Genomic DNA, 27,544 nt, shown 5'->3' on the forward strand with positions numbered 1-27,544 from the left:
AGCACTGGATTGTGCTACAGAACACGGGGTGCCAGGGAAATGGAATGGTTAACACATACTAACCATCTGCTAATTACCAGGTGTTATGCTAGCAGATTCTCTGCCTACTTCACTGAATTTTCACAAAGTGAGGTATTGGTCTTCATGTATTATACACAGGAAACTGACCCAAGAAGAAGTTTAGGTAACATACCCAAGGTCATACAGCCAGTTAGTGGTAGAATAAGATTTCAAACCTACGTCAGACCCCAAAATCCATGATGTTCATTTGTTTGTCCATCTGTGCATCCACCTAGTCATCGAACATGTATTATGTATGCGTTATGTGCCAGGACTTATGTGAGATGTGAGGGAGACTTTGGTGAGTAAAACTGACAGTGTCCTGGGTTTTGTGGTCCTTACGGTCTTGTTCAGGGTCAAACAATTCAACAAGCATCAGGCATGGACTGGGTTCAGTGCCACAATAGGGGACACATGTGGCACTATGGGGGCACGTCCTAGGGCTCCCCACTCAGCTTTTTCTCTCTGTTGGGCTACCCTCCTGCCATCATGCCATTTGCTACAGTAGATTCTTTGCTTAGGCAGTTGGATCTAGTCAGAACACACACACACACACACACACACACACACACACTCACACACATACACACTCACCCACAATACACCCACTCACCCACATACATACACCCCCACACACCACAGCCCCCCCACACCTATACACTCTTACACTCACATACATACATACACTGATACATATACACACACAGTACAGCCACTCACACACACACGTACATACATATATACACACACCCACACTCACTCACAACACACCCACAACTCTCACATTCACATACTCTCACATAATACACTCACTCATACACTCACACCCACATGCATACTCACATACACACTTTCTCACACTCATACACACACACCCCTAGAACAAAGAGTGTAAAAGAGGACTGACCCCATGCAGAGTATCGGAGCAGAGGAAGGAGGGAACAGCAAGGTTGAGGGTGTTGGGGTACAGTGAGGGAGTTGGGCCTAGAATTGCCAAGAAGGTTGGGGGCAGCAGGGGGCACAGCCTGAGTGGGTGAGGGGGCAGGGTTATCAAGGCCTGGCTATGTGCGAGGCAGTGAAGACGCCAGGCTAAGTTGGGTGTCATGCTCGAGGGATCAACAGTGCACATCTGCTACAAAGTTTTACTTGTGTACAACAAGGCAGTTCTGAGACCTGGCATACAGCGATGTGACTGTAGCTGACAGTATCGTATTATGAAATATGTTGATTGGCATGTGGTAAATATTTCACGGTGTGTGTGCCCATATATTGGGTCATCAGGTTGTACACTGTGAATACATGCAATGTTTGATGGTCAATTACAACCTCGGTAAGGCTGGAAAAAACCCCAGTGGGCATTCCTGGTGCCAGGATGAGGACTTGAGCAGGGACCCATTTAACCACAGGAGCTGGGGTGGGTGCCTGTCCTGGTTGGGAAGCCTACCCCCCTGCCCTCCCTGGTGGGCTTCTCTGTGCTGAACAGCTGACCTCCAGGTATCCTCCTGTTAGGCTCAGCATGGGCCCTTCCATGCCCTGCGCCCCTCCATCAGGCTGCTCCTCCAGATCCCAGCCGAGGAGTCCGTGTCACCCTCGGGCAGCTCCTAATTACACTAGCCACGCTTGAGTGGCTGTGGGCAGGGGCTTGGGGGCCCGCTGCACAGACAGTTGCCAGCTCAATTTCATGCTAGAGTGGCAGGCAGCTCGGCGGTCAGGGCTGGGCCACCTGTCAGGTGACCATGCTCTGGCATGGTCCACATGTCCCTTGGGGCACCACCAGCCTCCCTGAGCTCCTCGGGGCAGGCTTACAAAGGGAAGTGCTGATTCAGCAGGTGGCTGTGGATCTTTCCTGAGGCTCTTACTGTAGCTTGACTCACTGTGGGTGTGGAAGAGTTCAAGGGTGTGGTTTCTTGCCCTCACTGCAGCCCACTCAGCCACTCAGTGCCTGGTGGCTCTGACTCCTTTTTAAAAATTTTCCCTCTATTCCCTCGGCATTTTGCTAAAACTGTTGCCTGGTTTCTTTTAGCCCCAGCCTGGTTTTCTTCAGATTCACCACGTGAAAGTGCTTGCAGACAGAGAAGCACTCTGAATGCAGGGGCCCGAGCTGGGGAGGCTGACTAGCAGGGGGCTCCCCAGGCCTGGCCTCAGGGACTGCCCACTCACAGTCTACTGACTGTGTCACTCTGGGAGATTGACCATTCCAGGAGAAAAAGAAGAGATGTAGACCCTCAGAGGGGGCCTGCCAACCATCTTCCTGGTTCCTTCTCACTGAAACTGAAGGGGAATGGCCTGATTCTGTTTTAATCACAACCTGTTTGGTGAGAACCTACTACTCTATGCCTGATGCTGGGAGTGCAAGGGGAATAAATCCTCATCCCTGCCCTCAGCCTGGCTAAAGGCTGGCATGGGTGGTTTGTCCCCACACCCTCTCCCTCAGCTCTGCTGGGCTGGAAGGGGCTCCATGGTGGCCTTTGTGGGGCCTTGGGAGTGACAGCAACCTACAACTACAGAAGGGAGTCTTTACTCCACTCAGGGGAGTGAGGGCAGAGACAGGAAGCTGAGGCCAGGGTGGGAGGGAGGGTAGAGGAGGCTGTGCACCCTACACACCCCCTGGAGAGAAAAGCAAGGTCTTTACTTATTACCTCTGTCCTCCTCCCCATTAATAGGCCCAAGCCCTTGGGAAAGCCTTAGAGACCCCCTTCACTGACCCAGAGATGGCAGCGAGTTGGGGATCCCACATAAGTGATTGGACATTAGGACAAGAGGGCCTTTTGACATCTCCTTCTCAAGCCCCAAAGTATGGAAGCTTGGTAAGGACAGTAATTTGTTCAGAGCCCCCAGCCCCCAGCTCCCGAACAGTTTCCTCTGGCTGTATTGCACTGGGTCCTCCCCTAGATCTGCTACCCCAGAGGGCTTTCCCATGGTGGGGTTTGGGGTCTTCAACTGGAACCCTTTTCCTCATCATAGAGCTGCTACACAAAAACCTGGGTGTCTCAGCCACCCAGGAGCCAGGAGCCAGCAGGCCCCTGAGTTGGCCTGCGTCTGGGCATCTTTGATGCTGGTTTGAGTCCTGCTCTCATGTTTCCATTTCTGGCTGTGGTCACCGCTTCAGGCAGCCTTACCTTCCTGGAACTGTTTGAAACTTGGAGAAAGCATGGCAATATCTGCAAAATCGTCTCTCCCCCTCCCTTCTGGCCTTGCCTGTATCTGTAGGTAAACACACCCCTGTGTGAATTCCCTCCCTGATCTGTAGGCGGCAGGTCAGGCTTGAACTCCCATCGCACAGCCAGGCTGTCCCATGGCGTAGGCTGCAGTGAGCAGGTTGCTGGCCTGTGCACTGGTCAGTCCTCGGAGTGAAGAGCCTGTCCCTCTCTCTGCTTGGCGAATCCTGTTTGGTTTCCCCTTTTGGCGTGTTCCCCTGACTCTGCTCCTGCTTTACCTCACTTGAGCCCCCATCACGATGTGCCCTGCTCCATCCCTGACGGACAGAGGCTGCCTCTCACCCTCCTTGTTGCCCTGTGGACCCCAGTGCTCAGTGCATGGCATTGAGTAGGTGTTCTAGACAGGTTGAGGGAAGAACCCAGAGTTCCTGGTTCGTCGGGTCTGTTGGAACTTCCTGCTCTCCATTCGAGAATGGGTTCTGAGTGCCTTATTGCTTGCAGACAGCTTTGTGCAGCTTACCTCCTTCTCACAGATGCTGTCTGCATGCCATGAGGGTAGGCAGGTGGAGAGGTCTTTCTATGGAGGATGCAGGAAGATTGGTTAGAAGGTTCTTTTGTCACATGACCAGTGGTGCAGTGAGGGGGGTGGTGGGGAGACTGGCAGTGGGCTCTTGCTTTCTCTGGTCATGGTTTGTTTCAGTGTCCTTGGCATTTCCTGTGGTTTGCTCTGAGCCACTTTGCAGGGACCCATCAGATCAACTGGGGTTTCACCTTTCCCAGGGCTGCAGAGCCCTGGCAACACAGCCCCCTTTGCTCTTTTGGTCTCTACCAGCCAGTTTTTGCTTTCCCCCTTCATCCTACCCATCACACCTGGTGGAATTAGAAATGAATTTGGAGGGGTTGATGCAGCCCCCCCTCAACACACCTGCGGTAGGCTCAGCAGCCTGCAGACACTTTCATCTCTTCCTCATCCCAGTGCGCAGGCCTGTGGGCATCAGAGTGGGGGACTGAGAGGCCTGTCAGTGTGTTGTAGGTCTATCAGGCATATAGTTCTGATATACAAATATGGAAGGTTTCAAAGCTTTGAATGACTTGAATGCATTCCTTCTTTTCTTCCCTTCTTCTGGCTTCCCTTATAGTCATTCATTTATTTGCCCATCAGTGCATTCATTCATTATTCAGTGTAGATTCTTCCTGCATGTTCTCTGTTCCAGGTTCTGACGCTGACAGCTCACCAGGGCCAGTACCTTGGTCCCATACTGGTAGGATGGACAGGATGCACACTCAGATAATTGGTGGGGAGGAAGCGATTGGCACCCTAGGAAGGTGGATAAAGTGACACGGGGCCCAGAGGACGGAGGGCTGCTCTGTACTGGGAGTGGGGACAGAGGACTCATGGGCAGAGTAAACCCTGCTGCTGGGCCTGGAAGAACAGGGATTGCTGAGTATGTGGAGACATGGAATTGGAGTAGAGTGGGCAGAGGGGCTCGTGGGAGTGAGGACACGGAGTCAGCATAGCACAGAACAGGTCCAGTAGGGGAATCTGTTGGCCATATCTGGCCTGCTGCCTGTTTGGATAAATCAGGTTTTATTGGAATACAGCCACACCCCCTTGTTTACATATTTTCCATGTGCTACAGGCAGAGTTGCCTAAAATACTAACTTTCCTGGCCCTTTGCAGAAAATGTTTGCCTGCCCTGGTCTAGAGGAAGAGCAGGCCCTGGGTTGGGTGAGAACAGGGATGGGAATGCAGTCTGGTGAGCAGACTGAAACACGGGCTTTGGAGGGGCCACCAAAGGCTTTGGACTGGGGAACATGCTGATGGGAAGATGAGCGCTGTGATCTGGGAAGATTGTGACAGCAGGTAGAGATTGATTGGCAAGGGAGACGTGCTTGCAGGTGTGTTTGATCTTTGCCATAATCGATAGTCATAGGAGGCAAGATGGAAGCGTTGGGCCAGGGGTGGCAGGTAGCGGAGGGGAAGAGGAATGAGTTACTGGGTGGGCCTGCCAGGAGGAAGGCTGCCGAGGACACTGAAATTTGGGGGTGGGGCCAGGACCAGAAGCAGGGGACACGGTTTTCCCATGGACGCAACACTGGGCTTCGTCCCTAGCAGCTGGGCTAAGTCAGCAAGGACCTGGGACTGCCAGACCTGGCTTAGGGAGTGGGAGACAGAGGTGGGCAAGGAAGAGAGGAAGACAATAATTCTTTCAACTTCCTTTTGCCAGAGGGCAAAAACCCCTCTGGGAGAAATTTCTAGAAGGATGAAGCTTACCTTTGCTGCCTTTCTTCCTCTGTGTCTGTGCCCCTTCCCTCATTCAAGTCCCCCAGTGCCATCTGCTTCTTTCATACTTCTGGAGGCCCCCTGTAGTACAGCCAAGGACACAAAGCCCCTGTACCCACCTTTCTGTCACATGGATTTGCTGTTAAAAGCCCTGCCTCCTGCCATCCTTGCAGTCCAGACCTGTGCCCTTGGGGACACTAACCCAACAGTGCCTGAGCTTGCCTTGAAGGGAGGAGAGTCTCAGAGTAGTGATGGAAGCAGGACAGGGGTGAGCAACTCACCTCTATTCCCATAAACTTGTTCCATCGGAGTCCAAGAAAATTGGGTGAGATGGGCATTGTGGGTGGCCTTAGGGGGGCATGGCCTCAGAGGGCAGCCTGCAACCTGCGGGATTTGGGGAGGGAGCAGCCTCTTCTCCTGCTCCCATTTACTTAACCGGTGCTGAGATGACTGTGTGAATGTTTATTTGTCTCATTAGGGTGTGAGCAGAGCTGTGACTCATTCATCTTTAGAACCCCTTGTGGGAGCAGTGGGGGAAAGTTAATGGTGAGGGAGGGAGGCAGTGAATCTGAGCCACTGGTGGTTTTGCCATTAAGTAGTGCAACCTTCTCTCTGCACCTCGCCCATATGCTGCTTTCAGAAAAGGTCAGCCGATGGGCAAACCCCCGCACTGCTCTGTGTGGCTAGAGCTGTGCGGGGGTCTCAGGTTTGCCACTGGGGAGATTACTGCAGCCTTCACTGTCTGCTCTGTGTCTGCTGGAAGTCAGGTGCTGGGGCAGAGACTGCTCCATGTGCCGTGGGGTAGGGCTGAGGTAGCCCCAGGCTAAGGCTGACCCTGGGTTTCACCTCACAGCCCCTTCCTGGGCCCTTGCTGCATTTCTCATAGGCTCTGACTTTGAATGCAAAACTAAGCTTGGCTCAGCCTCGTGCCTTGTGGAATTGAGAAGCCCTTACAGGTGTGTGGAGCTTTGCTGTGCCATGTGCACTGTCTCATGTAATCATCACAGTGGGTCAGTGATGTGCGTTTGTCTATTCCCTATTTTATAGATGAGAGAATGGATGTTCCAGTAGATGAAGTGACTTTCCTGGGTCACTGGATAAAGAAGGCTTGAGCCTGGGTCTCTGGTCTCTCAGGCTCTTCTTCCTTGGATCCAGGGAATTGTCCTGTGGGGATGGATGCCAAAAATTAAGACCCTTTGATCTAAAAGGGAAAGGCTGCATGGGTCTGTGAGGATAAAAATCTGTAAGCTAGATTTCACAGCACTTGAAGGAAGTACTTTTGGACAGCGAGAAGAAGCTCAGGATGTCACCTGGGCATTCAGCACACATTCAGTGTGTGGCTGGTGGCCCTGGAGCCTGCTGGACTGACATGTCATCAGTGCAGAGGGACATAGGTGAATGCTGTGGATGCTGGATATACAGTGGGTCACATGGGGTACAGGGAGAGGCCCTATCCCTGATCTTCATGGAGGCCAGTCCTTTTCTCCCACCACAGTCGCTGTGGCACCTGTCAGAGACCAGCAAGCAAGGATTGGATTGCCTTGGGGCTGGCCCAGGGGTGTGTGTCACTTTCTCTTGTTGATATGGGTCAGATGAGAGGATGAAGGCTCCTCCTCTGCTTCTTCCTCTCTTCCTGTTACCCTCCTTCTCCTGTGGCCCCTCCCTTCCTCTCTGTCCCCTGCCCCCTTCTCCCCTCTGTCCTCCCTGCTCCCCCCAAAACCCCCAAACTCTCTGCATGTGCTCTCCTAGGGTGCTGCCTCTCCTTTTTCTCTCTGTTCCCTTCCTCTCTTGATCCTTTCCTCTGCTCCTCCCCCTCTCTTTTTTCCTTGAATATTTGCCAACAGCCCCCTCTCCTCTCTTCTTCTAAGACGACCCTGTCAAGTCTGCTCACTCTGAGGAGCAAAATCCAGCCATAAGCCAGCTGCTCCAGGTGAGATCTGTGTTCAGATCTCCCCTCCACCCCACTGCTTTAATTCTAAGTCCTGGTGCTCCTCTGCTTTGCTGGCTTCTCTCTGTGTGACTTGGCCTGGGGTTCAGCCTTCCAGAGCCAGCGGTGGCCAGGCCCGTGTCGAGGACCCATCACAGAAGGTTGTACTGCAAGGCCCTAGAGGTCACTTAGTTTAGTTCTTTTCTGAAACCTGATTTATTTTTAAGTAGTAAGCTGTTTTTTAAAATACTTCTTGTGTATAGCTCCAACATCTAGAACAAATAAAATCAGAGTTGCTTTGGTTGAAGTGGGGGTGAGAACACTCATCCTGGCTGTTTGATGCAACACAGACACGTTCCATATTTAGTGGCACTGGGGGAGGGGAATACACAGGAAGAGGACATGGGCCTGGAGACAGAGACCTGCCACACCTGGAACCCATGATACCTGGAAAGAATGCCAGGAAAAGCGGGTGTTGGGTCTTGTGGCATAGGATATCAGAAGTGCTGTGAATTGCTCAGGGGGGTGACCGAGGGAGGATTGTGTAGATGAGGGCAGTTGAATGGAAGATAGTGGTGACAGTGCAGCCCCTGGGATGGGGTGGGCAGGCTCTGTCCAGCAGTGACCTCCCACAGGCCTGGCTGGAGCTGCACTTAGTCTGTGGCAGTAGAATCCAGTCCTTGGGTTCCAAAGGGCTCTTCTTCAGGGACAAAGGTGGGTAGCATGGTAGGCTTGGATCTTGGCACCTGAAGTCATGGGCACTGTGGTCTTGAACAAGATCTTCCTGGGTCAGGTCCCTGGTTCCATTCCCATTGTGCTCATCATCACCGTGGTCATATCTCCATGATTGGGAGTGACTTGGATTTTGGCTGGCCTCTGTGTGACAGCTGGGGCCTTGTTTTGCTGACCAGATGCCCAGGGTGGTAGATTGCCTATGATGTTTAAGGGATTATTGATACTTCTGGCCAAGAGCAGTGATTTAGGAATAATTTCTTGGGCTTCCTGGTGCTTATGGTGGCCAGAGCTTCCCCACAAGTGCATTGGGAACCAAGCCATTTGAAGCCAGGGTAGAAACACCATGTCCCCCAGCTGGTTCCCATGGATCATTATTATGATGATAACAAAGGACACTTCCTCTTGCTCACCCTGCTCTGTCCTGCATCCAAGTGGTTATGCCAGGAGTAGAGAATCCTAGAATCATCAGTAGGCCAGCCTTCCTTTCTCATTCATCACCTTGGACCACCAAGCTCCCAGGTGCCCACATCTGTTTAGGGTGGAATGGCCAATGCCTGGCACTATTGCCATATGTCTTCCTACCATGCACCAGTGACAGACATCACTAATCAATTACAGTTCTCTTCCCCACAAGCCCAGATAAGGCTTATGAGCTTTTTGGAGCTGGCACTTGCATGCTGGTTCTGATATATGGCATTCATTCATTGAGTCACGGTTTCATGCATCTAGTAAAGCATTTACTGAGCTGGTGTTAATGAGCCAGACACTGCTTAGTGCAAGGAAAATGATCCATGGTCCCTGCCCTGTCAAGAGGAGTTTTGAGTATAGTAGACAAACATGCAAATGTCTTGTAATTATTCTATCATGGTATAAGTTGAAAGCAGAGTTAGGAATCCCTTCTCCAGGAGCCCAAGGGGGACAGGACCTAAGTGCTGATGGTGTGAGAAAGGGACCAGGTCTTTTTGCTACACGGGATTGAGCCAGCACTCTTCATGTGAACCTTGTGCTTAATGATGGCAACGGTGGATGGTGGGGCCGTGGACTCTTTGGTCTTATTCAAGTCATGGGACAAAGCTTGGCCAGAGACCCAGCTCTGGTAGCCCATCCTTACTAGCACCTTCTCTTCCACAGGAACAGGGGCTAAAACCCAATAACTCCAAAGAGTTAAGCATGTGCTTCACAGAGGTGAGTGAAGGGCAGAGTGGGGGATGGCCGCAGGGGACTGGGCTAGAAGGGGGTGTTTCCTAGGTGAGTCTCAGACTCTGAGCCCCCAGATCCCATCGCATGAGCTTCTGGCCCACTTAGACTTGGGTGGGTGCTCACTGCACTGGGGGTGCAGGGTCGGAGGCTGCAGCCAGGGGCCTTGGCTGTCTCCTTGGGTGAGACACAAACAGCTGCTCTGAGCAGAAGCCCTCTTAAGCCCTCCTGACTCTTTATGACAGGTGTCTTGAGTACCTACTCTGTGCTGGTTCTGTGATATTGAGGAGATTGGGAGATGGGAAAAGACACAGTCGCTTCCTAAAAGGAGCCCCAAAACAGGAGTGTATCTATGACTCCATATATAGTGTGTGTAGGTATTTATATGTATGTATGTGTGTGTGTGTGTGTGTGTGTGCATACACACACACTCTCACATATATATAGAGAGAGAGAGAGAGAGGGAGAGGAAAAGAAGTATAAGCTCCTAGAGGAGAGTGCTCAGACAGAGATGTGTAGGGAAGAAGCTTCATGGAGCAGGGAGATTCAAAGACATTTAGGAACAGGTAGAACAGAGCTTCTCCCTCCTCTCCTCTCAGGAAGCAGGTGCCTGTGGACCCCAAGAGCTCCTTCTTGAGACCTTAGGTACCATGCTCCTCCTCTCTGGTCTGTGTCCACAGACCCTCTTCCTCACTTGGCAGTGTCATCCCTTTTCCCTGGGGACTGCTGCCCAGTCTCCTGGAGCCTGGGGCTCAGCTCAGCTCAGCTCTGTGGAAGCCTAGCTCCACCTGCGGGTGAGCACAGAGCAGGGTCCCCTGGGTGGATGGGGCGGGCAGGGGCTCAAGGACTCCACTTCTCGAGTCCTTTCCTTTGCCTGATCCCAGCCCTACTGACTCCTTTGTTTTTCTGTCTTTTGTTGTGCTCTTTGCTTCTGTCTCACCTTGTGTCATGGCTGCAGCTCACGACCAATATCATCCCAGGGAGTAACAAGGTGATCAAACCTAACTCAGGCCCCCGCAGAGCCAGACCGTCGGCTGCCTTGACCGCTGTCTCCTTCCTGATGCTGAAGCTGGCCTTGTAGGCTCTGGGACCCATGTCGGGGGATTTCCGGAAACTACGCAGATGAGAACACCCGCCTGGCAACATGGAAACACACACACACACACACACACACACACACACACACACACACACACACATCTTGCAAAAAAAAATTTTTCCCCACCTTGTCTCTGAACCTGTCTCCTCCCAGATTTCTTCTCTGGAGAAGTTTTTCTAAACCAAACAGACAAGTAGGCGGGCAGCCTGAGAGCTGGCCCAGAGGTCCCTCGGCAAGGGAAACCCAGTGCTGAGGAGGGTGCAAGGGTCTAGAAATGCCCTTCGTTTTCTCCCGGTGTTTTCTTCTCCGGACCTCGCTGACATAAAAGACCAAGATGACACCCCTGTGGCCTGAGGGACTGGAACTGTGCTGATGTGAACTGGGGCCAGGGATCCCCACTGGCGGCTTGGCAGAGGGCATCGGGCAGCAAAGCAGCCAGGCTGGCTGCTGGGGGTCCAGCTGGGCACCTCAGCACCTCCACTCGGTTTCGAGCATGGAGTTTGTTTTGTGCTCTCTGTCTGCATCTGAACTGAGAACCCCCAGTGATGCCTGTGGAGGGTGTGGTACCAGGCCCTCCGACTGTGGTATGGAGGGAGTACTGGGGCCAGCTCCAGGGGGCTTGGGAGCTCAGCCCTCTGGGGACATCCCCTTGGGCAGAGGGAGCAAAGCTTGGGCACCAGCTCAAGGCTGCTGCTTCCTGCTTGGTGGCAGGAATTTTGAAATCAAAGAGAAATGATCCGTCATTGGCTCTTTTGGTTTCTTGTGGGTTCATTTGGTGGGTCTCCCACCAGGGAGAGGGGCAGAGAAGAGCATGGCGGGACACCTGCTGGCACTGTGCTTCACTGGCCGCAGCTCTCTCCTCCTCTCGGCCCCCTGTTCCTCTTTTCCACATTCTCTCCTCATTTCCCAGACAAGCGCCAACTGTATGTACATAACACGACTCCTTTCTCAACATATATGTATATATAGATCCATATACATATATTGTGTGGTTTCCCCTTTTTTCCTTTTTTTAAGAAACAAAACTATCGAAATAATACCCCAACAGATGAGCGAAAATGTATTATTGTAAAGTTTATTTTTTTTAACAATGTTGTCTATAATGGGAAAAAAAGGAGATTGACTCCCTGTGTCTCTGCCTCTGTCAGGCTGACTGGGCTGTGGAAGGGGGTTCCTGATCCGTATTCATACTTAGCCAAGGCTCCAATAAACATACTAGGAAGCAATTTGCCTTCTGCCTCCCTCCGGTGTGCCTTCTCCTGCTATTTTTTTCCTTGGCACAGTGCTGCCTCTTGGCTGCTTACCTGGGGTCCTGGTGGGCCTTGGAGAATGTGTGTGTATGTGGGGGGGGGGACATGCACACATGTGCACATGTGTCTCCATCTGTTATGTGTCTTTGATGTGGGTGATGGGGCTCCTTTAGGAGGTGGTTTTACACTTGGTGGGTCTCTGCGTCCCGGCTATGCTCAGCCTTCTGGGCCCTTCTTCACCCATCCTCCTCTACCTTCCCTTACCTATCAGTGCCAGTGCCTGTTGGTCCCCACCTTGAAGAGAAAGAAAGTACCTGTGGGGACCTGGAGGGACAGGAGACCAGTTGATCTTGACACCTCGGGTATGTTTTTGTTTTAAGGTTGTCTGTGTGGTCCTATTAAGTGGCCCATTGGTCTTATGTGGCATGAGGTGATATCTTCTCACTGGGACTCCTGGTTTATTTAAGGTATGTGATTATGAAGGCAGGGATCTGGTCTTCTGGGTCCTACTAGAGAAGGAAAATACCATGATTCATCCCTTCTTCTCTTTTTCTCCATTTACCACCCGGGCTCCACCTGGACCCTGGGCCTGCTGTATTCCCTGGGGAGATTCTCCCTGGAGAAGGCTAGGAGGATGGCTGCTGGCCGAGTGTGTGTACGTGCACCCACGTGCAGGCTTGTGAGTGTTCATATGCATGTATGAGTGTGTGCACATGGCAAGATGAAGGAGGAAGACTGTCATGTGAGGGGATGCTCCCACTGTCAGGGCTGCACATGATCCCATCCTGTCGCCATTGGGAGATGAGATGCTGTTTTCTGCTCTCCCCAGATGGCTCTTGTTTCCAGTTGCTGAAATGTCGGCAACATTGGCCTATGGTGGTGAGTAGTGTGGTGTACAAGTTCCAGCCTGTGCATGGAGGGCCAGTGGGCCAGTGGGCCAGTGAACTGTCTTCCCTAGCCACCACTGGTGTTACTGTGTGTGGAGGTGGCTGTGGAGTTTACTTGGGAATTCATGTTCTTTGCGAACAGCAAAGACTGGCTAACTTAAAACGCTTTGGGGGGAAAAGGCTCAGAATCAGTGGAATGTGGGGGGACCAGGGGAGGGTACAGTGGGAACCAAAGGACATCTGAAGGGGCAGAAGGCATGATCTACAGGGTCAGCATGCTGCTGTCTCTGTGATGAATGACCACCAACTTGTCCAACCGGTTTACTGGGGCCTTGTGCCTACCTCCTGCCATACTTTTGTGAGAGAGGAGAATATCTCACATCTGGTATTCCTAATGTGATATAAACCCTTGGTTTGCATAATGAGGGAAAGAAGATTTCCCGAAAGGAACTGGAGGTGCCAGAATAGATGCAGGGCAGCTTTACTCTGCCTTAAAACCTCTCCCTGTCTAGGTATCACATAGCTGAAATTTTACCATGAAATATTCATTCCTTTGGTTGAGATGATTCCTGTTCCCTGTGATTCTCTCAAAATGTGTAAATAAAAGTGGGAAGAATAAAATGTTACTATCTTAATGCTAATTAATAGTTTGAATGAATCTTAGTAACATTAAGACATTTGGACCTAAACACTGAGATTGGGCATGGGGGACAGATAAATGAAGAGGGGCAGGAATGGAATCAGGAGAAGATTGGTAAGGACTCCAGAGATAGAGCTAAAATTGTTTTAGTGTTCTTTTGGGGAGAGTCAGCTGCATCAAGTATAGGCTCACTGTGCCTTTACCCCAGTTAGCAGTCTATACAATGTGCTTTCTTTGCCATTAGTCCCTTGGGGATTCCTGACCTGAGGTATGCATCTGTCTGGAACTAGGCTCTAGTACCTTGATGAGACTGAGATCACATAGGAATGCTTTTCCTCTCCCTGGGGAGGCTTCCAGCCTGCGATGATTTTGCTCAGCCAAGAACCCAGACATCAGCTTCCCACCTGGCTCATGCCCTGCCACCCTCCTGTAACGTAGATAGGACCACTCAGAATGTACTGAAGGCCCAGTGGAGACCTATGATGGTGGCAGATCCAAGAAGGCCGATTCAGGAGCACAGAGGGCTCAGTATCAAGTGAGCCACGCCCTGGTCCTGAGCTGACCTTGGTGGAGAGCTGCACAGCTGGACCTCTGCCTTGTTCTGAGACCAGATGCAGGGTCATTACCTCAGTTTCCTGCATCTCACACCCTGCCTTCATAACCTACTTGACAGCATAGGTTTCCCAAGACTGAGCCCAGCCTTGCTCTCTAGAGTCCTTCTAAGACACAAGGCCTGACTCGATCCTTAGGCCCTAGCTGGGCCCTGCTGTGTCCACCAGACCTTCTAGATGCCGAGCAGCTTTGGGGCTGACAGGGTGCCCAACTGTCATCTGCTTTCTGGATCCTGCCCATGGCTCACCTGCTTACTGAGATGTCCACCCAGGAACTCTGGTTTAGCCTCCCCTGTGCTGGTTAACTGCTGGTCCCTGGGCTCCCAGGGTCTGATGGTCCACCTGCAAGGACTTAATTTCATGCCAAAGGGCCTCATGGGGGTGGTGTGCATGTGCTTGTCTCTAGTTCCCAGATCTGTCTCAGGGACTGCCTGATGCCCATATAAGACAAAGACTTGCCTTTCCTTACATGAGAGCAAAGCTTCAGTGTTGCCTTCTGCTGGAGAAATTTTTTGCCAGTCTTTTCTAATCTGTGAAATGAGCTTAAGCTGGGTGTTCCCTCTCTTGTAGGCTGGGATACCAGGCGATAAAACTGGCCATACACTCTGTGTTAATACAAGTAAATGTATTCATAGCCTGTTGCCTATTCCTTTAAAGTCTCAGTGGGGAGTAGATATTTATCTTTTAGAAAGAGATTTAGCATGCCTGGGTGGCTCAGTTGGTTAAGCATCCAACTCTTGGTTTTGGCTCAGGTCATGATCTCATGGCTTCATGGGTTCGAGCCCCACATTGGACTCTGTGCTGGCAGCGCAGAACCTGCTTGTGATTCTCTCTCTCCCTCTCTAGCTGCCCTTCCCCCACTTGTGCTGTCTCTGTCTCTCTCAAAATAAAAATGTTAAAGAAAGATTTAATTTTTTAAGGAAAAGGCAGTCATTTGGAGCCAAAACTGGTAAAAAGTTGGTATTTAAAAAAATGTTTATTTTTGAGAGAGAAGGGGTGCAAGCATGCACACGAGTTAGGGAGGGGCAGAGAGAGAGGGGGACAGAGGGTTCGAAGCAGGCTCTGTGCTAACAGCAGACTCCAGTGCAGGGTTTGAACTCATGAACTGCGAGATCACAACCTGACCTGAAGTGGTAAAGTTGGATGCTTAGTTGACTGAGCCACCCAGACACCCAAAAAGTTGGTACCATTCTTAGTGGTGGGTTTAAATGGTGGAAACACTGGTTTCTGTCTTCTTGTTCAACCTTGGTTACCTCATCTACAAAGTTCTGTTAGAGGATAGTTAAGGTCTTTCTCAACTCTGAATAAGCTCTAGAGGGGGAGAGAGATACAGAGACAGAGGTTTACACCAGAAGTGCTTTTCCTGCTCAGTGCCTCCAGTGTTCTGAGTAAGGGGGAGTCATCCCCGTCTGCCACATGACCATTTCAAATTCTAAGTTCAGATGTGTTTTCTAAAAGCCCAGACATACCACTTCATTGTTACATTCCTATCTCAAGACAAGTGAGCAAATGGAAAGGGCTTTGAAATCCTCACAAAGATGTGGTTTATAAAATCAGGGCTGTGCAGAGAAGCATTAGTTAATCAGAACATTATTTGCCACATTCCACTTCTGGAGTGAAGTGCTTTTTTGTGCTCTACCTTCCAGAGCAGAAAAAAGGAAGTGAACAACATAGAAGGATTTTAATAGCATTACTCAAAACTGAAACCAAATGTGGATATTTTAAAATATGTATATATAAGATTTAACCAACGCTTACATAGCCCTCACATGCACCAGACACTGTTCCAAAATTGCGTGAGTATCAACTCATTTCATTCCCTTGGGGATGCAATTAGTTTAGCTCTGCCTCCCCATACTACATACTGAGCAGACTGAAGCATAGACAAGTTGCGATCCTGCCCAAGATCATACAGAGGGTACGTGGCGTGGCGGCACTCTGACACAAGCCCAGGTGGGCTGCCTTGTGGGTCTGGGCTCAAACTGCCCAGCTGCTGCCTGAGCCACACTGCCACACTTGTCCCTGGCTCTGTGCTGGCCCTCAGCTGGCCTGACCAAGGCAGCCACTTCCCTGGGGGCTCCAGTTAATCTGGGCTTCGTTGCTGTGCTTTCCCTTCCCTCTCGGCCTATAGGGCAAATGGTGAGGGAGTTCTGTAAACCGGTTCATTAAATCCAATACATTGCAGACTCCAGAAGGGAGAGAGGCATGAGGAAGATGCAGCTCTAGACGTGGCCCACCCCAGGTCCTTCTGATGGGGAGAGTCCCACCTCGGTGTTTGCTAGGACGAGTGTGGACCTTGTGCGGAAACAGTTTGGTGGGAAGATGGCCTTTTGAGGAAGAAGACTGACCATCTGGGGACCTGCCCTTGACTCTGAACTGCTCTTGCTTTGGGGACACCATGGTGATGATGATGGAAGAGGACACATTTGGGGCTAGGCAGACCTGAGTTTGAATTACAGATCTGCCATTGACCAGCCAGGTGATCATGTCTAGTACGAGCTTCAGGTTTCTCATCTGTAAAATGGGGATGGCTGTCCCTGCCTCATAGGAACTCTTGTCAGGATTAAATGGGATTATACCCTGCCAAGGGACTGGCGCACAGTGGGCAGGCCATCAGCCATGCCACTCCCGCTTCCAGTGGGCCAGCCAGCCTGGACCTCCGCAGATTCTCTGCACCTGCCTGGCTCACCAGGTCTCATCCTCATGGCAGCCAGATGCCTTGTGGTAAACACAAGAACACAATGATCATTAGGCCCCTGGACTGTGCTCTTTGAAGGATTGCCATGTGGAGTTGAGAGGGCAGGAGAGGTGGGGAGAGAAAAAAGGGAAACTTCCTTGTTATTTGTAAAGCACAGTTGACTTGATCTATGAGTCACTGGGGACAGTGGCTACAGAACAGCCAAATGTCATGCTCTCTCTGGAGTCCTTTTGATTGGCCACTTCCTCTCCATGCATGAAGGCAGGAGACGTGCTGCTGCAGTGACATCTCAGCTCAAGGGCACCAGGGCAAATGCATATCAGATCAGCAGCCCCAAATGGAGACCAGGAAGCACTCATCAGCCGTGAGGCCTGGGAACAATGTCAGCACCCGCGGGTGACAGGCTGGCATGGGGTCCTGGATGGTCCAAGGCAAGCTTGGGAACTCCCTGTGAGGAGGGAGCCCCAGGCCCCAAACCCCTGTTTTGTGATGAATTCTGAGTTACTTCCATGCTTTCTGAGCAGAACTTTCTCTCCTCTGTGATTTCTCTATAGAAAAAAAGGCTGGCAATGAGGTGTGAGTCTGATGACATGTTCAAGCTCATATGCTGTCTTCAAGAATTGTAGGGTATACTTGAAGGGGTGTCGTGGGACCTGGGCTCAAAGTCTGGCTGGCCATCTATCAGCTAAGTCACTGAATTTCTCTGAGCCTCAGAAAGATTGCTCTCCGAGATCAGCAAACTTTTTTCTGTAAAGGGCCAGATAATAAGTAGCATAGGCTTTGTGGTCGTGGCATCTTGGCTGCCAACTATCAACTTGGTCTTTGTAGCTTGAAAATAGTCATAGGCATTGTGTAAATCATGGGGCTTGTCTGTATTCCAATAAATATGTATTTACAAAAGCAGATATGGGCTGAACTTGGACTAGGGGTTATAGTTTGCCACCATTTGCTTTAAATAATCTCTGAGACCAAGCTCTCAATCCTGGGCATTCTGACTACTGAGGTTTTGTGGCAGGAATGCTAATGGGTGGAAGGGCCGAAGTTATCCTGGGGTTGTAAGAAGAGAGAGGACAGTCCACCACTGTGACAGGGGAGATGAAATTGGTGGGAGGGGACACCAGAAGGAAGGGTCCTGTGCTGGGCAGGAAGGAGGAGAGAACCACGTAGCCTATGGTCTGTGCTCACAGAAGTGTGGTCTGGAGTGTGGGGGGCTGCAGTTGTGTTCTGCACGGGGGCTTTGGGCCAGGAGGGCAAATAGGTTGGAAATTCAGCTGTGCTCAAGTCATCCATCCATGGGCCCACCCTGGGCTTGAGGAGGGGTCATCGCTTGCTGGTTTGCACGAGGGCTCCTGTATGTGCTGGAGCAGGGCCTGTGGCCAAGAGCAAGGGCAGTTGCCATTCTAGGGGCTGGGAGGGGAGAAGGCGGGGTGTGGCAGTGGAGCCCCTGAAAGCCCCTGTCGTCAAGTCACTTAACCTGGTTGACCCCCCGCCCTTTCCTCATCTACAAAGGGAAGGGTCAGAAGCACTGTTCTCCAAGCTTCCTTTCCACAAATAGGATTCTCTGATTTTATGACTGCCAGCTATTTCTGAACTCACTAGCCCGGCACAGAATGACTTGGAAGGAGACGGAATTCATCTCTCTTTCAATAAACGCCGCCACCCGCTTGGTTGCTCCAATTTTTCACCAAGTGTCTTGTGCAGAGCTTCGGACTGCTGCCGTGGGGCTCATTCTGGGTATGGCTGATGGTGGTGCTCTCTCAGGCTCTGCCTCATTTCTTTCCCTTGCAAGGTGGCATTTCCCAGAAAGTCAACACCTGCTGGGGCCACATGGAGGTATACCCACCATGTCCTGTCTGAGTCCCCATCTTGACCGGGATGCTGCTCAGGGGTCAGAGGTCATGGAGCTGTTTACACTTGGACCACCCAGGCGGGAGGTGACTAATCCTCATCAAATATGTCTGCAGGAGGAGTTTGCCCAGCCACCTTGGCCAGCATGATTTGGGGTGCTGAAGCTCGTGCAGCCAGAAGAGAGGCATCTGAGAAAACCTCTGCTGTGATTTTTCCTGGGCCTGCACAGTGGACTCCCCTTCTTTCTTCCCTGCCCACCCACATGCAGGCGCTTGACAATTTAAAATAAAGGCTGCAGCTCTCTACTTCATTTAAACAGCAGAGTCTAGCTTAGTCGGCCAAACAAATCCCTGTGGGATGACACCTTTGGCCCAGAGCATCCTTCACTTTTATCCTCCATGGAAGATGAAAGGCCTTTTTTTCAGGGGTCTCTACAACCTGAAATCACTCTTAATTCTCATTGTGTGAGAAAGCTGGGTGAGTGTGAGGCCCCAGGACATGAAGGACTCTAAAATGCCTGCCTCCTGGAAGTTTGTAGCTGGGAGCTGCTGAAATAACCTTCTCTTCCAAATGAGGAAGCAACTTTATTGATGACTGGAAATGGTCCAGAGGGGCTACTGTCTGGGTGATGGGGAAGACCCCTCGGCAGCCCTCAACCCTGCCCAAGTCCATGCATCTCAATGTCTGGATATCTGGGGCCTGGACAGCCATGGAGAGGACAGGTCTAGAAAGACCCCTGGGTAATCAGAGGAATGTTTGTGGGAGCAGCCACAAGTGTAGGTCCCTGTCATGGATGGGATGGGGCTGAGCTCACGCTGTGGCCCTCGTTCCTCTTTGGGCATTAGCTGGCAGGGCTTTCCCCATTCACCCTGGCACCTGCTCCTGAGTCTGACAGACAAAGGACCCCATGCATCTGGGTGACAATTCAGCCTGCTCGGTCCTCAGGTGGGCATCTGCATGTGGACTCAGGGAGTCACAGCTCTGGTGTGAAATCTGATTGTGTCAGGACAGTGGGAGGGCTGGGGATGGGTACTATCTCCTTCTGAAAAACTGTGATGGATGGAGTGATTGATTTCCATGGAAGGTGGTGGTCCTGAAAATCCCTCTGACTTCCACCCTGGGGGCTGCTGTCCCAGAATCCCTTCCCTTTTCACTCCACCTGCTGCTGTCCCTGGCCAGGGCCGTGGCCTTGGACACTTCCTTTTGCTGGAACCACTCCAGAGCCTACAATTTAGGCAGGCAAATGTGGGTTTTGACTATGGGTGTGGCTCAACAGATTAGGTGACTCCCATGTGCTGTGGGGCATCCAGAATTCAGACTATCCAGTCATTCTCTTCCTGGAATGCCATCTTTCCTTCTCCTTTCCATCATCTTATCCCGGGCTGTTTTTCTCTGGTGTTACCTTCTGGTATGGGTGTCTGTTCAGCATCTGTAGACCTGGAGAAGTAAGGGCTTTCCTCCTTCTAGTTCTCTGCTTCATGTCAGGTTTGTTCTTCCTTTTAGCAGCTGAGCCCAAATGAGCAGCATTTTGGGGATGTGTCCCCTCAAAGTCCCTGAACTAGCTGTTCTCTGCTTCCATCTTGATCCTCCCATCCATGCTCCCCCCACCATCCAGTCCTGCCCTTGGTGGTGTCCTCACCATGAGTTGTGGAGTTGAGGGCAGAAACCTATAGGGTTCCTGTCAGCTTGGCAGGCAGCCTCCCTTCACCTGCATGGTTTGCCCCAGGAGCTCCATCTTCCCCACTAGCAGCCTCTTCAAATTTTCCTGTGCGTTTTCTTGTATCCCTCCATCCACTGGGGACAAACTCTTCTCATCTGAATGAATTGGGAGGTCAAGGGAGACTCACCTAAATGAATAAAAAAATCTGAACTTTAGAATCTTGCTGAATGAGTAGTATGATGTCTTTGCAGTAGGCCAAAGCCTTTGTAATGGACTTTAAGGCCCACGGGATTTGGCTGGCTGCCTTTCCCATCTCCTTCCCAGTTGCTCTCCCCTGCCCACTCTGCCCCAGCCACATTGACCTCCTTGCTGTTCTTTGAACATGTGAGACTGGCTCCTACTTCAGGGTCTCTGTAGTGGCTGTTCCATCTGTCTAGGGTACTCTTCTAGTCATTCTAGCTACCTTCCCTGCTCCCTGCTTCAGGTCCCCACTCAAATGTCAGCCAACTAATGATAACTTTCCTGTCCAGGATACCTCTCTCGGCACCCTCTTCAGGACTTTCCACTCCCTAATGTTTTACTTCCCCAAAGCACGTGTCACCTTCTGACTGACTATACATACACATGTATGTTCATGTGTATTTTGGTGTCTCTGTGTGTGTGTGTGTTGGGAGTTTATGACCTGCCTCACTCCACTATGATGTAATCTCCAAGAGTACAGGAGCTCCATCTGTTGTTTTTTCATTGTCATATCCTTAGCACCTAGAAGAGTGCCTGGCAGAGAGGGACCTCTGCAAATGTTTGTTGATTGGCTGAAAGTTGATAAGGAGTTTGAGCAGATCCTGGAGAATGAGCAGGTGGCACATTGAGAGAAAACAGGGTTGGGGAGGAACAGAGAGAATCTTGAATTAGCATAGCAAAGCAGAAGCCCAGGGAGTGCTGGCTGGACACATTTTCCTTATTGTTGAAACAAGTCCAGAGTGTGTACTCTCTCCCAGGCCACACAGAGTGTACTTAACAGCAAGGCTGATACTAGAACTCAGGATTCCGTTTGTTAGTCTGATCCTCCTTCCACCTTGGACAATGGCTTCTTCTCTTAGGTGGTTGTATACATACTCTGTGATATCATTTAAAATAATTAATTAGCTTAGCAAACTCTTCTGGTGGATAGGACAAAAGGAATGTTTAGTGGAGGTGGTAAGGCACAGGTTTACACCTGGTCAGATTTGATGAGGGTGTCTAAAGAAACCCCTTGGCTGAGGATGGTGGCTTGAACATCTGTTTAAACAACTTCGGTGGAGTTCCTTTGCAGGAAGCTTATTTTATAATCAAGCTCACAGGCATCAGGATTTCTCCATCCCATCCCTCCAAGGCACTGTATGTCCTCATTTACCCAGCCTCACTCTCCTAGTTAAAAAATTGGGAGGTTGGTAAGGACAATCTACCCAGTGTACGAGAGTGAGCTTGGAAGGGTTCCTTCACCTCCTGGATGGAGAGGTGGAGGAAGGGGGCAGGGGGTTTATTCACTCTGTGAAGCTGCTGATAATAAAAGGGGAAAATTAAGTCTTGCTTGTTCAGGTATGTGATTGAGAAAGGCCGTCAGCAGAGGGACGAGGAGCTTGTTAGAAATCACCAGGCCATTACAACTGAGATCAACAGCTGCCTCTTGAAATGGGGAGGAAATAGATACAATCTCAGGAAGGCGATAAAATTGAAAGTTTCCAGTGCGCGCTGGTGAACAAACATAACCTCATACAAAGTCTATTTGGGTGAGCAGCCTCCTTGTCATAATTATCCCCCCAGCTACTGGTGTTGGAGAGTGAGGGGCATTGATCTGGGGGACTGGAGTCAGGGGTCACAGGCAAAGTTCCTTTGCCTCCTGTCAGGGGTCACAAAGCTGCTGACTCTTAAAGACAAAGGAGAAGCCAGGGACCATGAACAGCAAACCCTGGGTCTTAAGTGTTTGAAATGTACTGACAATCTTCTACTTAAGAAAATGCTTCATGTGCATGACACAGGGCTCTCCGTGGAGGGCGAGTGGAGGAGGGCTGCGTGCGGCACTGCCTGCTGGAGCTCCACACCTGAGCAGCTGGCTGCGCAACTCAGGGGCCACGTTTCCTCTTCTGTGCTCCTGTTCTGCGGTGAGGGGTGATGGGTATGTGCATTCCAGTGAGCACATATATATGCACACACGTACACATTTCTTCTTGGCGGAACAATGAGGGTGGGTGGAATTGTTCACTCTGACAATTCTCTGAGCCAAATCTGAGTTCCTTTGTGGGAAGCTGACTGACAAATCAAAGGGCAGTGGGCTGAGAAATGGCAGGACTATGGGGACTGGTCTCTTTGGCCTCGCCCTGTGGCCACCCAGCTGCTTGTGTTCTCAGGTGACTAGGGGACCACGGTTGGGCCTGACAGTGGGCTGGGGGGAAGCCCCCACTGCAGGAGGGTCCTGCTGTCTGTCCATCTGCCTTCCTGTCTCAAATCTGACTGAGAGCCTGCCAGTCCAGGGCATTTCCTTTAATGGCCCCTGTGATGGCACTCTTCCTGTGATAATTTACAACTGGTGAAGAATTTTGCTAAGTCCTTTATTTGGCTTTTTTTTTTAAAATTTAAATGCTTTATTTATTTTTGAGAGAGAAAGACAGAGCACGAGCAGGGGCAGGGCAGAGAGAGAGAGAGACATAGAATCTGAAGCAGGCTCCAGGCTCCAAGCTGTCAGCACAGAGCTCGACTTGGGGCTCGAACCCACGAACTTGGAGGTCATGACCTGAGCTGAAGTTGGACACTTAACCAACTGAGCCATCCAGGTGCCCCTTCCTTCACTTGGCTTTTAAGAATGTCATTAACTGTTTGCATGTGAACTCAGAGAGAAATCCAAAGAAGAGTGGACGGGGAGAAAAGCAGCCACAGAGAAGGCTGTGGAGGGATTTTCCCTTTCACTTTAGTTGGCTTCCCTATGCATGGGGGAGATTGCCTCATAACAAAAGGTTGGTAGGATTTTGACACTGCATCCCTTTGGATGGGATCTAGGATGTATTTGCCCTTTTGGGGAATTCTGCTTATAGCCCTCAGGGCTGTAGTGAAGTAGCCAGTGCCCTTGAGATGGAGGACAGGCAAAGGTCAGGGGGGTTCTAACAAGCTCCTCATCACTGAGAAGTAGTCATTTGTGGAGGCTTTTGACTGACTGCACCACCAGGATGGGCAAGACCATTGGCTTGCCCTAGAGGAAAAGTTGTGAGGGAGGCGGTACCTGCTGGGGAGTCAGGAAAGCAAGGCTGTGGTCCTTGTTCTGGTCTAGGTGGCTTCCTTCTGTCTGCCTCATTTTTCTCTTCTGTCAGTGAGTGGTTTGGAGCAGATGGTCAGTCAATCTAGAGCGAGTGAATGGGTGAGACTGTAGGTGGCCAGCTGGAGAAGATGGGCTGTCTCTGTGTGGGCCAGTTCAATTTCTAGCTCCTTCAGCACTAAGCTCCTGCTAAATGACTGTGGGAAGCCCCTTAACCTCTGTAGTCTCAATCTGTCACCTCAAAAGGGGGTTAAGCAAACGTATTTTGAAGATTTGGGAGTACTGAATGAGCTAATGTGAATGTAGTGCAGGACCTGGCACACAGTAGGCTCTTTAACAAAATAGGTCCCACCAGAGTGCTTGGGTGGCTCAGTCGGGTGGCCGTCCAACTTTGGCTCAGGTCACGATCTCATGGTTTGTGAGTTTGAGTCTCATGTAAGGCTCTGTGCTGACAGCTTGGAGCCTGGACCCTGCTTCAGATTCTGTGTCTCCCTCTCTCTCTGACCCTCCCCACTCACACTCTGTCTCTCTCTGTCTCAAAAATAAATGAACATTAAAACAATTTTAAACAAAATAGGTTCCCTTCTCATTTTCTTTATTCCCTCATTGCCCACACCTCCATTTTTCTGGCTCACTTGCTGCACCAAGTTTGAGAATTGGAAAGCCATATAAGGCGACTGTGTTAGTTTGATTCCCTGTACAAATATGCACGCTGGGGGACATTTTAGCATTCCACTCTCAGCTCCCTTGGGGGGGATTGCTGTAAGTCCCAGCCACCTGATGAAGGTTTGCTTTGTCTGCAAACCCATTCTGGAAGACACTGCCCATTATAGGCAATAGCCCTGAAATACATGATCTTAGATTTTAGTACAGGAAAAATGAAGTCTTCCTTGATGTTAGACCACTGTAGAACAGTTCATATTTCCCCTTTTGGACTTGGTTGCCAGAAAACTCAATTAAATTTTGTACTTTGGAGCTATAATACCCGAAATACTTGTACAACCTAACCTCTCTCACACATCCTGTAAGGAAACCTTCTCTGACTCCCCATGTCTGAGAAAGAGGCTTACTTCAGTGCTTCTGGTATTCATGCTTTCCTCAAACAGAACCCTGTCCAGTTGACATTCCCACTCCCTTTCTCTCAACACACACACATGTACACACACGTATACATGTATATGCACACACACGCATGCACAACACACACATGCATGCACACCTGCGTGCACACACAACACACACATACGCATTTACGCACACATGCACGCATTCACCCCACCCCCAGATTTAGGTTCCTTGAGGACCAGCTCAGTTCACTGAGGACAGAACACCTGCTATCTGGAATGTATGGGTACTCAATAAAAGCTCATTGAATAAAGGTAAATGAACGAACAAGTGGTTATATAAACAGTTTAGTTCAGGTATCGGATATAACCATCTTTTCTTTCCTATTCAGTGGGGTTTGACCTTTTACATTTCGATCTTTTACAATTACCACACACTTAAAAAATTTTTTTCAGCTTGTCGATACTACCCAAAGCAATCTACATATTCAATGCAATCCTTATCAAAGTAACACCAGCATTCTTCACAGAGCTAGAACAAATAATCCTAAAATTTGTACAGAACCAGAAAAGACCCTGAATAGCCAAAGCAATCTTGAAAAAGAAAACCAAAGCAGGAGACATCACAATCCCAGACTTCAAGCTATACTACAAAGCTGTAATCATCAAGACAGTATGGTACTGGCACAAGAAAAGACACTCAGATTAATGGAACAGAATAGAGAACCCAGAAATGGATCCACAGACGTATGGCCAACTAATCTTTGACAAAGCAGGAAAGAATCCAGTGGAATAAAGACAGTCTCTTCAGCAAGTGGTGCTGGGAAAACTGGACAGCGACATGCAGAAGAATGAACCTGGACCACTTTCTTACACCACACTCAAAATTAAACTCAAAATGGATGAAAGACCTCAATGTAAGACAGGAAGCCATCAAAATCCTCGAGGAGAAAGCAGGCAAAAACCTCTTTGATCTTGCCCGCAGCAACTTCTTACTCAACACATCTCTGGAGACAAGGGAAACAAAAGCAAAAATGAACTACTGGGACTTCATTAAAATAAAAATCTTCTGCACAGTGAAGGAAACAATCAGCAAAACTAAAAGGCAACTGACAGAATGGGAGAAGATATTTGCAAATGACATATCAGATAAAGCGTTAGTATCCAAAAATCTACAAAGAATTTATCAAACTCAACACCCAAAAAAACAATCCAGTGAAGAAATGGTCAAAAGACATGAATAGACACTTCTCCAAGGAAGACATCCAGATGGCCAACCAACACATGAAAAAATGCTCAACATCACTCACCATCAGGGAAATACAAATCAAAAGATGCCACCTTACCCCAGTCAGAATGGCTAACATTAACAACTCAGGCAACAACAGATGTTGGCGAGGATGTGGAGAAAGAGTATCTCTTTTGCATTGTTGGTGGGAATGCAAGTTGGTGCAGCCACTCTGGAAAACAGTATGGAGGTTCCTCAAAAAACTAAAAATAGAACTACCCTATGACCCAAAAATTGCACTATTAGGCATTTATCCACGGGATACAGGTGTGCTGTTTTGAAGGGATACATGCACCCCCATGTTTATAGCAGCACTATCAACAATAGCCAAAGTATGGAAAGAGCCCGAATGTCCATTGATGGATGAATGGATAAAGAAGATGTGGTATATATATATATATATATATATATATATATATATATATACACACACACACACACAATGGAGTATTACTCAGCAATCAAAAATAATTGAAATCTTGCTGTTTGCAACTATGTGGATGGAACTGGAGGGTATTATACCAAGTGAAATTAGTAGGAGAAAGACAAAAATCATATGACTTCACTCGTATGAGGACTTTAAGAGACAAAACAGATGAACATAAGGGAAGGGAAACAAAAATATAAAAACAGGGAGGGGGACAAAACAGAAGAGAATCATAAATATGGAGAAAAACTGAGGGTTGCTGGAGGGGTTGTGGGAGGGGGAATGGGCTAATGGGTAAGGGGCATTAAGGAACCTACTCCTGAAATCATTGTTTCACTATATGCTAACTAATTTGGATATAAATTTTAAAAAATAAAATAAAGTTTTTTAGCTTTATTTATTTGAAAGAGAGAGAAAGCACAAGTGCAAGGGGCAGAGAGAGAGTGGGAGAGAGAGAATTTCAAGCAGGCTCTGCACTGTCAGTGGAGAGCCCGATGCAGGGCTCAAACTCATGAACCCTGAGATCATGACCCGAACCAAAGTCAGATGCCTAACCGACTGAGCCACTCAGGTGCCCCTGCACACTTTTTATTATAAACACAACTTTAGAATTACGTGGGGTTGAGGATGTGAATAAATGAAGAGATAAATAAGTTTCTCTTCCACAGCACCTCCTTTGCCAGCTCCAGCGAGTGTCTTGTGCTCGAGAACATAGACTTTGGAGCAGAGCAAGACATGCATTTTCCTGGCTGTCACTTAACAGCTGTGTGTACTTGGGCAGATTTCTCTGCTTCTCTGTTTATAAAAATGGAGGTAAAGAAATTTCTCTCATAGGGCAGTGGGAGATGAAATAGAACATGTAAGTGAAGTGTGCAACAGAGTATTTAGCCATAATGAGTGCTCAGCAAACATTTATCATGAGTGAAAGAAAGTCTCCAGCTCAGTGATGTGATGCACCTCATGTGTCCTGTTCTGAGCTGACTTTAAGCTCCTTGAGGCCAGGTGCCTTACCTGATGCTCCTTTTGTGTAAGCTGGACCACCCGACTGAACACATTGGCTCTGTACATCCATGAATAGACTTCTGAACACCGTTGGAGACACTGTCCAGACAAATACCAGGCTGGCTCATGGACTTATAGCACATGGATCTGAAAGGGGCCTTTGTGGTCAGGGGTCTGTCTCTCATTTTATGTGGGAGAAACTGGGGTATAGGCAGGTGCTGTGGTGTCCCCAGGCTACACTGCTGGGTGGACAGCCTGGCCCCAGACCCGGCTCCTCATGTCAGGCAAGAACACCTTCCAATCTGTTGTGCCCCTGGCCAGGATAGACTGAACGTGGCCCAGGATATTGGCCCTCCCCGCACCTGGCCTCAGGGCACTGTTCTGAAGCTACAGTAATTACCTGTGGTGCAGGTGTGGAGCTTT

General features: G+C 49.7%; 1 protein-coding gene across 7 annotated transcripts in view; it reads left to right on the forward strand.

Annotated features, from left to right (window-relative positions):
• GFRA2 (GDNF family receptor alpha 2) overlaps positions 1 to 26,097 on the forward strand; it is a 99,426-nt gene extending 73,329 nt beyond the window's left edge. For 4 of the 7 annotated variants that reach the window (XM_027077473.2, XM_053216456.1, XM_053216453.1 and 1 more), the window contains 3 exons: positions 2,724 to 2,867; positions 9,296 to 9,349; positions 10,320 to 11,686. In XM_027077473.2, the coding sequence (XP_026933274.1) occupies positions 2,724 to 2,867; positions 9,296 to 9,349; positions 10,320 to 10,442 (321 nt within the window). In that variant the 3' untranslated portion in view covers positions 10,443 to 11,686. Of the gene's footprint in view, positions 1 to 2,723; positions 2,868 to 9,295; positions 9,350 to 10,319; positions 11,687 to 24,860 lie in introns of those variants that run through there. The other 3 variants (XM_027077475.2, XM_053216457.1, XM_053216454.1) reach the window with 2 other exon arrangements.
• The last annotated feature ends 1,447 nt before the right edge of the window (positions 26,098 to 27,544 follow it).

The sequence above is a fragment of the Acinonyx jubatus genome, chromosome B1 (assembly GCF_027475565.1).
Source record: "Acinonyx jubatus isolate Ajub_Pintada_27869175 chromosome B1, VMU_Ajub_asm_v1.0, whole genome shotgun sequence".
NCBI lineage: Eukaryota > Metazoa > Chordata > Mammalia > Carnivora > Felidae > Acinonyx > Acinonyx jubatus.